Below are 13,733 nucleotides of genomic sequence, written 5' to 3'. Positions count from 1 at the left end.
CACTGATTACAGGTGATTGAGAATTGTCCAGTGACAGGTATCCAGGTTAAGGTTGATGATTTGGGTGTTAAGAGAGTGAAAGCGGTGGAAACTGCTCATGGGACCATCCAAACACCATGTGTGGTGAATTGTGCAGGTCAGAATGATGCAGACTTCACCAGCAGAGGGCACTCTGTGATAGCGAAATGCCATTTAACACAAGCTGCTGTAAAAGTTTTTCAAACTATCAGTCACTTCTTATTTAATTAAATGATCCATTCTGAAAGTTGATTTTTAGATAATATTTGTCTAAATTACCTTAAAACTTAACACTCTTGACCATAGATGAAAAAAAAAAAACGCATTTAAACACCTTTGAATGGTTATACTATTTTTAATTTTGTGATTTTATGTGAATATCAACATTTGTGAGATTTACTCAGCTGAAAGGGTTTGGAAATAAGTCTCTTGAAAATAGTGTTCTGTGAAATGTCCCAAGTGGCATGTTGCTACTAGTGGTGTTATTTTTAAATGTAATATTTATTGTAATTAATGGGGTTATTATTTAATATTTCTTTGAATTAGATGTACATTTCAGACCTCTTTGCTTTTATTAAAACCTACAGGCTAATTTAGTGAAACCATTTGCTTTGCATTCATAGTGCTGCTATTCACATATTTTCAATTAAAATACCGGAAATTAAATATGTAAATATGCATACACCTGTATAATCAAATAAATCATATAATGAATTTACCTTTACTTACTGGGATTCTGCTTTGCCTGTTATCAGTTACTCAATTATTCATCTAAATTGTCAAATTAAAATTTTATATAGAATAGTTGATTAAGTATTTTACACTAAATTACCCTTTAAAACATTCAGAAATATTAATAAGATTTATATCAAACATAATTTATACATCCTGTAAATGTATAGCCAGGTAGTGGGTAATTTTATTATATATTTTTATTTAAATGAGTGTTTACTTATCAACTATTTTACGTAAATGTTTAAATATTTTAGGTATTTTTATAAATGGATTTCTTTACCAAATCGCATCAAATATCTGCTCAAATACTATATTTATACAGCTAAATCCTGTGTGTGTTTTTTCAGGTGTCTGGGCCACTAAATTGGGGGAAATGGCAGGCGTCAATGTCCCTTTGATTGCCATGCACCACGCTTATGTCGTCACAGAAAGAATCGAGGGAATTCAGGTGAGCTTTTAAGTGAGTCTCGCTGTCCAGTTCAGCACAGCATAGATCTTTAGAATTCAATGCACAGAACACAGCAGACACTCAAATTCACATCAAGGAGAGAAATGCACATATTACAAAACAGTGAGGCGGTAATTTGCATGATTTATTCATACTATGGTGCATGCAGGGAAACAGAGTCCAGCATCCATTATTGATTGATATTAATGATTATAAAAAGAAAAAAATTACAGAACAGTTCCATCACTTTAGTATGCGATATTTTGGTTCAAAACCCTGTGTTTAATTCTCTAAGCACCTGCAGTCCAGTTTAACCATGTGCTGCAATAGCACTGCTCCATATTTAAATGAAGTCATTAGCATTATATTTAGTGCAAATATGCGTCCTATGTTTTAATTTAATGGAAAAGGATTTTACATTTAGTCATTAAGCATTTTTATTCAAGTTATTTCAAATTTAGCAACTTGCACCATCCGACTAGTGCTGCTGCATTTTATGTCTTGCATAAGTGTTTTTGTGTCTTTACAGTGTCTATAGAAGACTTGTGCTAATTTAAAAATGTTACCAAGGAAACCAAGGAATTGTACTAAATTAAATGTGCTACCAAGGAAACCGAAGAAAATGACATGTGACAGACAAGCATCAGTTAGAATGGTGTGAGAATAGATCAGTAATGTTTCACACTAGATTACTGTTTCCCAGCAGCCATGGAGTTACATTTATGTTTTTACATTATATATTATGAAGACATTTTAAACACATTCACTGCTGTTCAAAAGTTTGGGATCAAGGTTTTTAATGTTTTTTTAAAATGGATTCTTGTGCTCATTAAGGCTGCATTTATTTGATCAAAAATACAGAAATAACTGTAATACTGTGAAATATTATTGCAGTTTAAAATAATGGTTTTCTATTTAATATGCTTTAAAATATAACTTATTTCTTTAAAGCAAAGCCGGATTTTCATCAGCCATTACTCCAGTCTTCAGTGTCACACGATGAAATCATTTTATTATGCTGATTTATTATCAGTGTTGGAATAAAAGGTTAAAAAGAACAGCATTTATTCAAAATGGAAAGTCTTTACTATAATTTTTTTTTTCTTTGCAATTTTAACACATCCTTGCTGAAAAAAAAAGAATTTCTTTCAAAAAAGGAAAGAAAAAAGCCTTTGAACAGTAGTGTGTATTGTTACAAAATATTTATATTTTGAATAAATGCTGTTCTTTTTAATTTTCTATTCACCAAGAATCCTGAAAAAGTATCCCGTGTTCCAAAAAATATTTAATAATATTGAAAACTTAAATGTTACTAAATGGCAGCAATTAATAACCAGACTACTTAAGATATATTTTCTAGACATCATGGCAACTGACATTTATTAAATGAAGGTCATCTCAGGTGCCTGAATCACAGTGAAGCTGTACACTGCTAGATTGCATTTTTCTGCATTATTTTCCTTAACTTAGCACTCAGAATCGACTAAAATTTTGTTCAGCACTGATTTTGTCACTGCATTCGTGCCGTTACCTGATGTCTGTAATTCCATTAGTGAATTGGTCATCATTAGTCGATGCACTTCAATCTTATTGGATTCTCCCCACTGTGTTGTGTTGTGTCCGTCTTTCTTTTGTCTTTCTTGGTCTGTTTTTGAGCCCTATGGGGGCGTCTTGCTCTATTCATGTTACACTGCAGTGGCAAAACACAACAGCGGCCGTGGCTTAAGCATTTAACTCACAGCCTCTCTGTGGATTATGTGACACTGTGTGTGTGTGTGTGTGTGTGTGTGTGTGTGTGTGTGTGTGTGTGTGAGAGAGAGCTTGTAGTTTGATGCATGGTTGATGACAGCCGTGTTACTCCTCACAGAGAGGCCAGCTAGTCATCACTGAGAATGAAGAGATGAACTGTTTGTCATCCACGTGATGTGCTAGTGAAGCTGATTGACTTTTTTGCTTCTGAAGGGACTGTGAAACCGAGAAATAAATATTGTTTTTAGCATTGATAATAATAAGAAATGTTTCTTGAGCAGCAAGTCAGCATATTAGAATGATTTCTGAAGGATCATGTGACACTGAAGACTGGAGTAATGATGCTGAAAATTCAGCTTTGCAACACAGGAATAAATTAAACTTTAAAATATATTCACATATAAAATAGTTCATTTAAATTGTAATAATATTTCACAATATTACTGTTTTTACTGCATTTTTGATCAAATAAATGCAACCTTGGTGAAAAGAAGAGACTTCTTTCAAAAACATTAAAAAACCTGGTAGTGTGTGACTGAGCACCAGGCTTGAAGCAGCATGTGGTGAGATGGAGTCATGTTGTTGTTTAGTAAAGCACCATATGGCTTCTACAAAAAGCCTTGTCATACATGAACATACTGAGCTAGTTTTGAAATAGAATATGAACTAAAATGTCTTTTTTTTCACTAGAATATGCCCAACGTCAGGGACCATGATGCATCAGTGTACCTCCGTCTGCAGGGTGATGCTCTCTCTGTGGGAGGCTACGAACAGAACCCCATATTCTGGAATGATGTAAGTTGTAGTAACTGTGTTTACAAATCTGACTCATTTTCGCAAAAGTTGCTGTTCTTTCCATATTTTTTGCTGTGGTTGTTTATGTGATATATTTTCTGTCTTTGGTTTGAGATCCACAACCTATATTTTAGTTCAGATATGCATGATTCTTGGATTTGATGCGCATTAGGTGCGTAACTGATGTATGTTTCTTGTTAGTGATTCATAATGTACCATATTGGTCATCGGCTGATATTAATGATTTTAAATCGGTCAATATTGTGCATACTAATTTCTGCCTATTTTTACATTGATATTGTTTATATACATTTATGATATTTATTACTATTTTGAATTATCTTTTATATTTTGTTTTCACAATTTTAGTTGTAGTAATTCTGTTAATTAAATAGTAGTAATTTAGTAGTAATTTAGTAGTAATTAAATATGTCTATTCAACTTTAATTTATGTCATTTTAAATTTCAGAATAAAAGTTGCGCCTTCTTTCTTTGCATAAACATTTGGGTGTTGTTATGCAAATCTTCTATGAGTCTTAACTTTTATAAAGAATATCTCTTTGGGTTTGAGACTTTAGTCTTTTGTATGTTGTCATTTCTGTATTTTTGGGGGGATTATTTTGAATATGTCTATATAGTTTTTATTTACGTTTGAGTTTATTTCGTTTTACTTTAGTACTTCAAATTAAACTTAATGAAAATTTAAATTATTTTAAGTATTTTTGAAATTTTATTTTATTTCAGTTAATGTTCATTTTATTTCAAGTAATGAATTTGGTTTTTATGGTTTTAGTTAACAATAATAAACCTTCTACACTAAAAAATTAAATAAAACTGATGGTGAAACAATTTTTACTCGGAAATTGCTAATAAATGTCACAAATAATTATAAAGAAACTGCAAAGAAACAGATTGAATTAAACATGAAATGCTAAAGTAGAAAGCATGAAATAGTATTTTTTGTCAAACATACTTACATACAGCTTTAATTCTATTTTTAGTGTATATACTGCATAGAATTCAAGTGTCTGAAAAAGTATGTAACGTTGTTCAGTCCAATCAAATACAAAGTAAAAAAAAGGTAGTTTTAATGTAACTAATATGGGGCTCATTGCACTAATATCAAATGTATTTGTCAAGAAAATTGCATACAGTGCACAATATACTGAAATTGTATTACTGTACAGTAGTGTGATATTCCATACGTAGCGTGTGTGTGTTTGTGAGTGCTTCTGTCTACAGATCTTCCAGTGTAGTGATATCTGGAGTCCAGGTTTTTTAACCCTGTCGCTTCCCATTTGACCACATTTACACAGCATTGCCTTTATATGATCTCCAGCCAGCAGTATTGTGTGTGTAACAAAGCTTTCTCATTAAATTCACCCTCTGTTAGCTCACGCTTTCACTAGAGAAAGCCACAGTCATGCTATGAAACAGCGGATCAATATCTTAGGGAAGTGTTAAGAATTTGAGAAATGTGTTTGTAGAAACGGTGGCGGTCTGAAACTCTTAATGAGACAGTGTGAAGCCTGGCCGGGTTCTCAGCACATGCAGCCTCTACAGTTTTATTTTTACACTTCAGTCTGCTCCACACCGGCCACATATTCTCTCCATTTTTGCGATCAGCATTTCATCAGCTGTCCGATTGCTCACACCGTCTGCTGCTTCTTTCCATCCCATGGTTTGGAGTTCATTGACAGTCCCCTGTGGCAGCGAGAGAAGACTGTGACAAGCAGAGGACTTTGCTTAAATTAAATTACAAATTGAGAAGTGTTCATGGTGGAAGCTTGCTTGTTGTGCCAAGAAAGTGAAGTTGGAGCTGTGCGGATAGTGGGAGGAGGTTCAGTCTGTTCCGTAAAATTAACATGAAATCAAAACTGACTCTATAAAAGTTCTAAATAGATGCCGTCTTATTCTGTAAATAATAAAACTGACTTCACTATAATATATATAGATGTAATAGATATATAACTTCACTTAATAGATATATATTGATATAAAGTCAGAATTTTCTAGATATAAACTCACAGTTGCAAGATATAAACTTAGAATTCAGAGAAAAGAAATCTGTATTGCGAGATAATTAGACTGAATTGAGATGTCAAGTCAGAATTGCGAGATGAAAATATGAATTTTGCGAGATATAATGTCCAAATTGTATGATATAAACTTCAAATTGTGAAATACTCAGAATTGAAATGTGTAAAGTCTGAATTGCAAGATATAAAATCTGAATTGTGAAACTAAGAATTGAGAAATGTAAAGTCTGAATTGCAAGATATAAAATCTGAATTGTGAGATATAATGCCGGAATTGTGAAATGTAAAATCCACATTGCAAAATGTGAAGTCTGAATTGCAAAATACGTCTGAATTGCACAATGAAATTATGAACTACAAGCTATAAAATCTTAATTGCAAGATGTAAAGTCCAAATTGTGAGATATAAACTCGCAGTTCAAAGGGGCAAAAAAGTCTGAAGTCTTTATTGTGAAACTCAGAATTGAGAAATCTAAAGTCCGAATTGCAAGATATAATGCTCGAATTTCAAGATGTAAAGTCCAAATTTTGAGATGTAAACTTGCAATTCAAAGGAGAAAAAAATGTGAATGGACCTTTTTCACATTTCCTGGTTTCTCAGCAGCAGAAGTCGTCATAGTGTGAGATAAAAAGTTGTAATTACATTTTTAGTTTTTTATTCTGTGGCAGAAACAAAAAATAAAATTGAAGACAAAAAAAAAATTATTAGTCTCTTAAAAAAAAGTCATAATTCTGAGTCTATATCTTGCATTTCTGTCTTTTGTGGGACTTTTTTGTGATTAAAATGCTGCAATTACCTTTTTTTATCCTGTGGCAGGCTTTTAAAACTCCAAACGCACAGACCTCCGTAGGGTTTGGCAAAGGGTCAATTGGACACCAGTGGTATAACATGATTGGTGGTACATATGTTGCATGTCAGTGACATATTATCATCCAGTAAGACCTTCCTCCTGAATCATAGATTCGGTGCTGGATTTATGAGCTTTATGAGATTCAATGAGCTCATTACTTCTGACCAGGTCACTCCATAACCTTCAACAAACTGAAAATTGTGTATGTGTTCTGTGATCCTGCAGGTGTCGGATAAGTTTGCCTTCAGCTTGTTTGATCTGGACTGGGACGTCTTTATGCAGCACATTGATGGTGCCGTGAACAGAGTACCTGCTCTGGAACAAACTGGAATCAAATCCACCGTCTGTGGTCCAGGTACATACACACAGACAAATGCATCAAATGCTCATTTGACAACATCTGTCTCTGATAAATTCAAAAAACAAACCACACTAGTCATGCTGTATGTTATTAAATGATTATGTGCTGTTTTTGAACCACTAAAAAGAACCTGCTGTCATTTTGTTAAAAAAAAAAAAACAAACATGATCAAAATACTCATAAAACAAACTGCACTAATCACCCCCAAACAAAATAAATCACTAAAACAAAACTGTTCATAGGAGACATTTGTTCAGGAATCAAATTAAATTTTTTGTCTGTTGTATGTTTTTGAATCGCTGAAAATAACTGGTTTATAGGAATAATTTGTTCGGGAGTCAAACTACATTTTTCGCACTGCATTTCGCTAAAAAGAACTGGCTCATAAAAGCATTAAATCAGGAATCAAACTTTTTTGTCACATTTTATGTCTTTGATTAAGAAAACAAAAGGCTTATAGGAGTCACATTGACTCCACGGTCTTAGACACATCTTTTCACATTGACAGATATTTTGTTCAGAATACATGTGATGCAGAATACAGATATCAGGCCCGGTTCTACGTGGGTGCTTGAGGGTGCTTAGCACCCCCAAACAAAAGCGAAAGCGCCCTCAGATAAAATTGTTATTAGCGTATAAATTTTCACCATCCATAAACACACAGACAAGTGCACACACATACACAAATTTGCAAAATTAATGCATAAACACGATCTTTCAAATTATGATATTATTTTCTTCATGCTTTCATGCATAGGCTGAGGGTGAAGCAACTCCAGGGTAAGGCTAAAACCAGACAAATCTATTAAATACAAACATCATAAACCTGTCTTTTTAGGCAAGAACCAGACATGGGTGTCATGTAAAATATGTTAAATGGGACTGAATTTGTATTTAATGTGATTACCATTTAATTAAAACATTAGAAATTGATAACGTTTCCTTCCCACGGTTTATTCAAATGGTGAAAAAAAATATATACAGAAATTACATTATCACTAAATTTGATCTATTGCACTCTCAAAAAACAAAAACTATCGTAATATCACCGAAAGCTGTCTACACTGCGAAATGAATCCCTTACTTACATTGTATGTACATCTGCGCTTTGTTGTTTATGATGAGAGAATTCGTGAATTCAGTCAGAGAACACATGCGCATTCAATAAAGCTGATGAGTTTCAGTTTTCAGACTCCTCTGAACGCCTCTGATTGGCACTATTGCATTCCTAAGCTCAACAGAATCGTGTGTGATTGGTAATAATGCACAACACTGTAAAAGCACCTAAAATTACCACTTTCTATTCATTTACACTTTGTTAGCAACAGATGTAATAGAATTAATTTGTTTGTGATGGGGCATTTTTGTCCAATTTTAGTGGCAATTTAGCTTAGAGAGCCTATTGTGTTTGTAAGTTACTTAATATTATCTTCTTGTTTATTCAAACGCAGTATAAAATCATTACATTTGCAGTCATGCTGATATTTGGGGTAAAACCAGCACTCTTTGTGTGATGCTAAACTATATGGTATATAAAAGAAGAAAAAAATCATACAGGGGAGGAGAATTTTACCCCCATATCTTGCTATCACACGTGCAAAAATGCATGTACAGTAGTCTAACCTATCACAGGGTTTGTGGCATTTTTTTTTTTTTTTTTTTTTTTTTTTTTTTGCAAAGTGACGGACATACTCTATCTACAGTTGAAAATTAGGATTTATATTATTTGTGAGCACCCTCACAATTTTCAGAAGCTCCCTCAGTGATTTGGTTCTGAAACCCGGGCCTGACAGAGAGTCATATTGCAGTGCAAAGTTTAATGTATTTCTGTAGTCATAGTATCTTTATCAGAGCATTACACAGACTTCATGAGTTTGATCTCAATACAGTGAATGCATAAAATACAGTGCAATCAGTTCAGACATCGCACAGTGCTCATTCAATAAATGCACAGCTAAACAGATTAGTTTTGAGTATAGATTTAAAAGTGGCTTATGTTTTAGTGTGAACCCTTGGTATTTCTAACTGACTCGATTCTACTGATCTGAGTGGTCAGTTAGGTTTATATTCAGTGAGCATATCTGCAATGTATTTTGGTCCTAGGTCATTGAGTGATTTACAAACGAGTAAAAGTACTTTAAAATCAATCCTAAATGTAACTGGAAGCCAGTGTAAGGACCTGAGGACTGGTGTGATATGCTCAGATTTTTCTGGTTCTAGTCAGAATCCTGGCAGCAGCGTTCTGGATGAGCTGCAGCTGTCTAATGGTCTTCTTGGGAAGGCCGGTGAGGAGACCATTACAATAGTCCACCCTGCTGGTGATAAAGGCATGAATAGCTTTCTTCAAGTCTTGACTGGAAACAAAACATCTAATTCTTGCAATGTTATTGAGATGATAGTATGTTGATTTAGTTACTGCTTTGACATGACTACTGAAACTAAGTCTGTCTCCAGAATCACACCAAGATTCCTGACTTGATTTTTAGTTGTTTGACCCCTAGAGTCAAGGTATGCATTCACCTTGAACTTCATCTTTGTTTCCAAATGCAATTACTTCAGTTTTCTCCTTGTTTAACTGAAGAGAGTTCTGGCACATCCAACTGTTAACTTCATCAGTGCATTGGCAGAGGGAGTCAATGGGGCTGTAGTCTTTTGGAGATAAGGCTAGGTAAATCTGAGTATTATCTGCATAGCTGTGATAGGCAATTTGGTTCTTTCTCATTATTTGACTTAGTGGGAGCATATACAGGCTAAACAAGAGTGGTGCAAGAATTGAGCCTTGTGGGACTCGATGTCCACTTACATCCACTTAGACTTATGCTCTCCTGTAGTCACATGATAACCTCTCCCTTCTAAGTATGACCTGAACCATTTGATTACCATCCCAGAAAGCCTGACCCAGTTTTCCAGTCTCTCTATTAGTATGTTATGATCAGCAGTGTCAAACGGAGCACTGAGATCTAGCAATACCAGCACTGATATTTTGCCAGAATCAGTGAATATCATTTATTATCTTAATGAGTGCTGTCTCTGTGCTGTGATGCGTTTGGAAACCAGATTGAAAATTGTCCAGGTATCCATTTGAATTTAAGTATAAGGCAGTAGTTGTTCAAAATGGTGTTATCAAGATTGCTATTTTTTCAGGAGGGGCTTAACAACTGCAGTTTTCAGGGATCAAAATGGTGTTATCAAGATTGCTATTTTTTCAGGAGGGGCTTAACAACTGCAGTTTTCAGGGAGTTTGGAAAAGTCCCAAGAAATAAGTGAGGCGTTCACCACTTCTAAGAGATCTGCTTCTAAACAGTTAAAGCACACTTTTGAAAAAAAGACGTGGGAATTGTGTCAAGATAGCAGGTTGACGATTTTTTAGATCCTGCACTATTTCTTCCAAAATTTTGCTATCAATTGCTTCAAAATAGACCATAGTATCTTTTTGATATGCGGGCCGAATCTGTGTGACCTCTGCATTGCTTGAGGATGTGCTAATCGCCTTCCGATATTAATGATCTTCTCAGGAGGCAAGAAGGAGAAGCACAAACGCCTTGACATTGATGTCTGAGAACATTCTACTGGGACACTCTGACTGGGGGGTTTTGTGCATTCATAAAGCTGGATGTTTTTCAGTTTTTCCAGACTGCCTCTGAACGCCGCTGATTGGCGAACTATTAGCATTCCTAAGCTCAACAGAATCGTGTGGGATTGGTTATAATGCCGCACAACTGTAAAAGCGCCTAAAAAAAATGAACATTTTTTATTAGATTTACACTTTGTTAGCAACAGATGTAATAGATTTAATTTGTTTGTGCAGGGGCCCATTTTTGTCCAATTTAGTGGCAATTTAGCTTAGAGAGCCGATTGTGTCTGTAAGTTTACTTTAATATTGATCTTCTTATTTATTCAAACGCAGTATAAAATCATTACATTTGCAGTCGTGCTGATATTTGGGGTAAAACCAGCACTCTTTGTGTGATGCTAAACTATATGGTATATAAAAGAAGAAAAAAATCATACAGGGGAGGAGAATTTTACCCCCATATCTTGCTATCACACAGCAAAACGTGCAGTCTAAATGCTTGTACAGTAGTCTAACCTATCACAGTGTGTGTGGCATTTTATTTTTTATTTTTTTTTTTTTTTTTATGGACAAACATGGTTGAACCCTATTTGGACATATTTAATGTACAGTTGAAAATTAGGATTAATATTATTTGTGAGCACCCTCACAATTTTCAGAAGCACCCTCAGTGATTTGGTTCTGAAACCGGGCCTGACAGATAGTCATATTGCAGTGCAAAGTTTAATGTATTTCTGTAGTCATAGTATCTTTATCAGAGCATTACACAGACTTCATGAGTTTGATCTCAATACAGTGAATGCATAAAATACAGTGCAATCAGTTCAGACATCGCACAGTGCTCATTCAATAAATGCACAGCTAAACAGATCAGTTTTGAGTATAGATTTAAAAGTGGCTTATGTTTTAGTGTTAACCCTTGGTATTTCTAACTGACTCGATCCTACTGATCTGAGTGGTCAGTTAGGTTTATATTCAGTGAGCATATCTGCAATGTATTTCGGTCCTTGGTCATTGAGTGATTTATAAACGAGTAAAAGTACTTTAAAATCAATCCTAAATGTAACTGGAAGCCAGTGTAAGGACCTGAGGACTGGTGTGATATGTTCAGATTTTCTGGTTCTAGTCAGAATCCTGGCAGCAGCGTTCTGGGTGAGCTGCAGCTGTCTAATGGTCTTCTTGGGAAGGCCGGTAAGGAGAACCATTACATAGTCCACCCTGCTGGTGATAAAGGCATGAATAGCTTTCTTCAAGTCTTGACTGGAAACAAAACATCTAATTCTTGCAATGTTATTGAGATGATAGTATGCTGATTTAGTTACTGCTTTGACATGACTGCTGAAAATAAGCTCTGTCTCCAGAATCACACCAAGATTCCTGACTTGATTTTTAGTTGTTTGACCCCTAGAGTCAAGGTATGCATTCACCTTGAAAATTTCATAATCTGAGTAAAGGCAATTACTTCAGTTTTCTCCTTGTTTAACTGAAGTAAGTTCTGGCACATCCAACTGTTAATTTCATCAGTGCATTGGCAGAGGGAGTCAATGGGGCTGTTGTCATTTGGAGATAAGGCTAGGTAAATCTGAGTATTATCTGCATAGCTGTGATAGGCAATTTGGTTCTTTCTCATTATTTGACTTAGTGGGACCATATACAGGCTAAACAAGAGTGGTGCAAGAATTGAGCCTTGTGGGACTCCGCATGTCATGGACGTCTACTTAGACTTATGCTCTCCTGTAGTCACATGATAACCTCTCCCTTCTAAGTATGACCTGAACCATTTGAGTACCATCCCAGAAAGCCCGACCCAGTTTTTCCAGTCTCTCTATTAGTATGTTATGATCAGCAGTGTCAAACGGAGCACTGAGATCTATCAATACCAGCACTGATATTTTGCCAGAATCAGAATTTAAGCGAATATCATTTATTATCTTAATGAGTGCTGTCTCTGTGCTGTGATGCAGTCAGAAACCAGATTGAAAATTGTCCAGGTATCCATTTGATTTTATTTGTTCAGCTGATTAAAAATTGCCTTTTCTATAATTTTGCCTATAAAAGGAAGATTTGATATTGGTCTATAATTGCTCAAAATGGTGTTATCAAGATTGCTCTTTTTCAGGAGGGGCTTAACAACTGCAGTTTTCAGGGAGTTTGGAAAAGTCCCAGAAAGAAGTGAGGCATTGACCACTTCTAAGAGATCTGCTTCTAAACAGTTAAGCAGACTTTTGGAAAAAAATGTGGGAAGTGTGTCAAGATAGCAGGCTGACGATTTTAGATCCTGCACTATTTCTTCCAAAATTTTGCTATCAATTTCTTCAAAAATAGACATTCTTTTTGATATTGCGGCCGAATCTGTCTGACCTCTGCATTGCTTGAGGATGTGCTAATCGCCTTCCTGATATTAATGATCTTCTCAGAAAAGAAGGAAGCAAACTCATTGCATTTGCTGTCTGAGAACATTTCACTGGGAATCTGACTTGGGGGGTTTGTCAGTCTCTCAACAGTGGCAAAAAGAGTACGAGTGTTGTTTAAGTTACTGTTTATAAGGTTTGAGAAGAATCTCTGTCTAGCTGTGGCTGTCTTTATAGATGCTATAATTAAATTTCAAGTTTCGTCTTCCGCCACATCCACTCAGCTTTTCTGCATTGTCTTTTCATAGTCTGAACTGCTGTTGATTTTCTCCAAACATATTTCTGTCTGCTAATTTTCTTATTGACTATTACAGGAGCAATATCATCAAATAAATTCTTAACTTTTGAGTTAAAGGAATCAAGGAGAATATCAACAGAGTCTGCAGAAATGATTGGTGTTAAAGATATAGCCTCCATAAACCGCACACTAGTGTTCTCGTTAATGCATCTCCTTCTGACAGAGACAGATCTAGATACAGTGGTAGCAGAGATCAATAAATCCAAGAAAATACAGAAATGATCAGACAGCGCTACGTCCTTAATAACAATGGATGAAATGTTTAGACCCCTACTGATGATTAAATCTAGAGTGTGTCCACCTTTGTGTGTGGGTCCATGCACATGCTGAATCAGGTCAAAAGTGTTTAAAACATTTTTATCATTTCTTTTGTAGTTTTGTTTTCTGCATTATCTATGTGAATATTAAAATCCCCTGCAATAGCAAAACAGTCGAACTCTGAGGAAATCATTGA

At 35.1% G+C, this 13,733-nt stretch overlaps 1 protein-coding gene across 3 annotated transcripts in view; it reads left to right on the top strand.

Moving 5' to 3' along the window:
- Positions 1–13,733, top strand: part of LOC109052549 (sarcosine dehydrogenase, mitochondrial-like) — a 61,475-nt gene that overhangs the window by 3,615 nt on the left and 44,127 nt on the right. For all 3 annotated transcript variants that reach the window (XM_042732249.1, XM_042732251.1, XM_042732250.1), the window contains exons 5-8: positions 13–136; positions 1,101–1,201; positions 3,641–3,745; positions 6,861–6,990. In XM_042732249.1, the coding sequence (XP_042588183.1) occupies positions 13–136; positions 1,101–1,201; positions 3,641–3,745; positions 6,861–6,990 (460 nt within the window). The remainder of the gene's footprint in view (positions 1–12; positions 137–1,100; positions 1,202–3,640; positions 3,746–6,860; positions 6,991–13,733) is intronic.

The sequence above is a fragment of the Cyprinus carpio genome, chromosome B10 (assembly GCF_018340385.1).
Source record: "Cyprinus carpio isolate SPL01 chromosome B10, ASM1834038v1, whole genome shotgun sequence".
In the NCBI taxonomy this organism is placed as follows: Eukaryota; Metazoa; Chordata; class Actinopteri; order Cypriniformes; family Cyprinidae; genus Cyprinus; species Cyprinus carpio.
The sequence above is the reverse complement of the archived record's forward strand: the minus strand, read 5'-3'. Positions and strand labels throughout refer to the sequence as shown.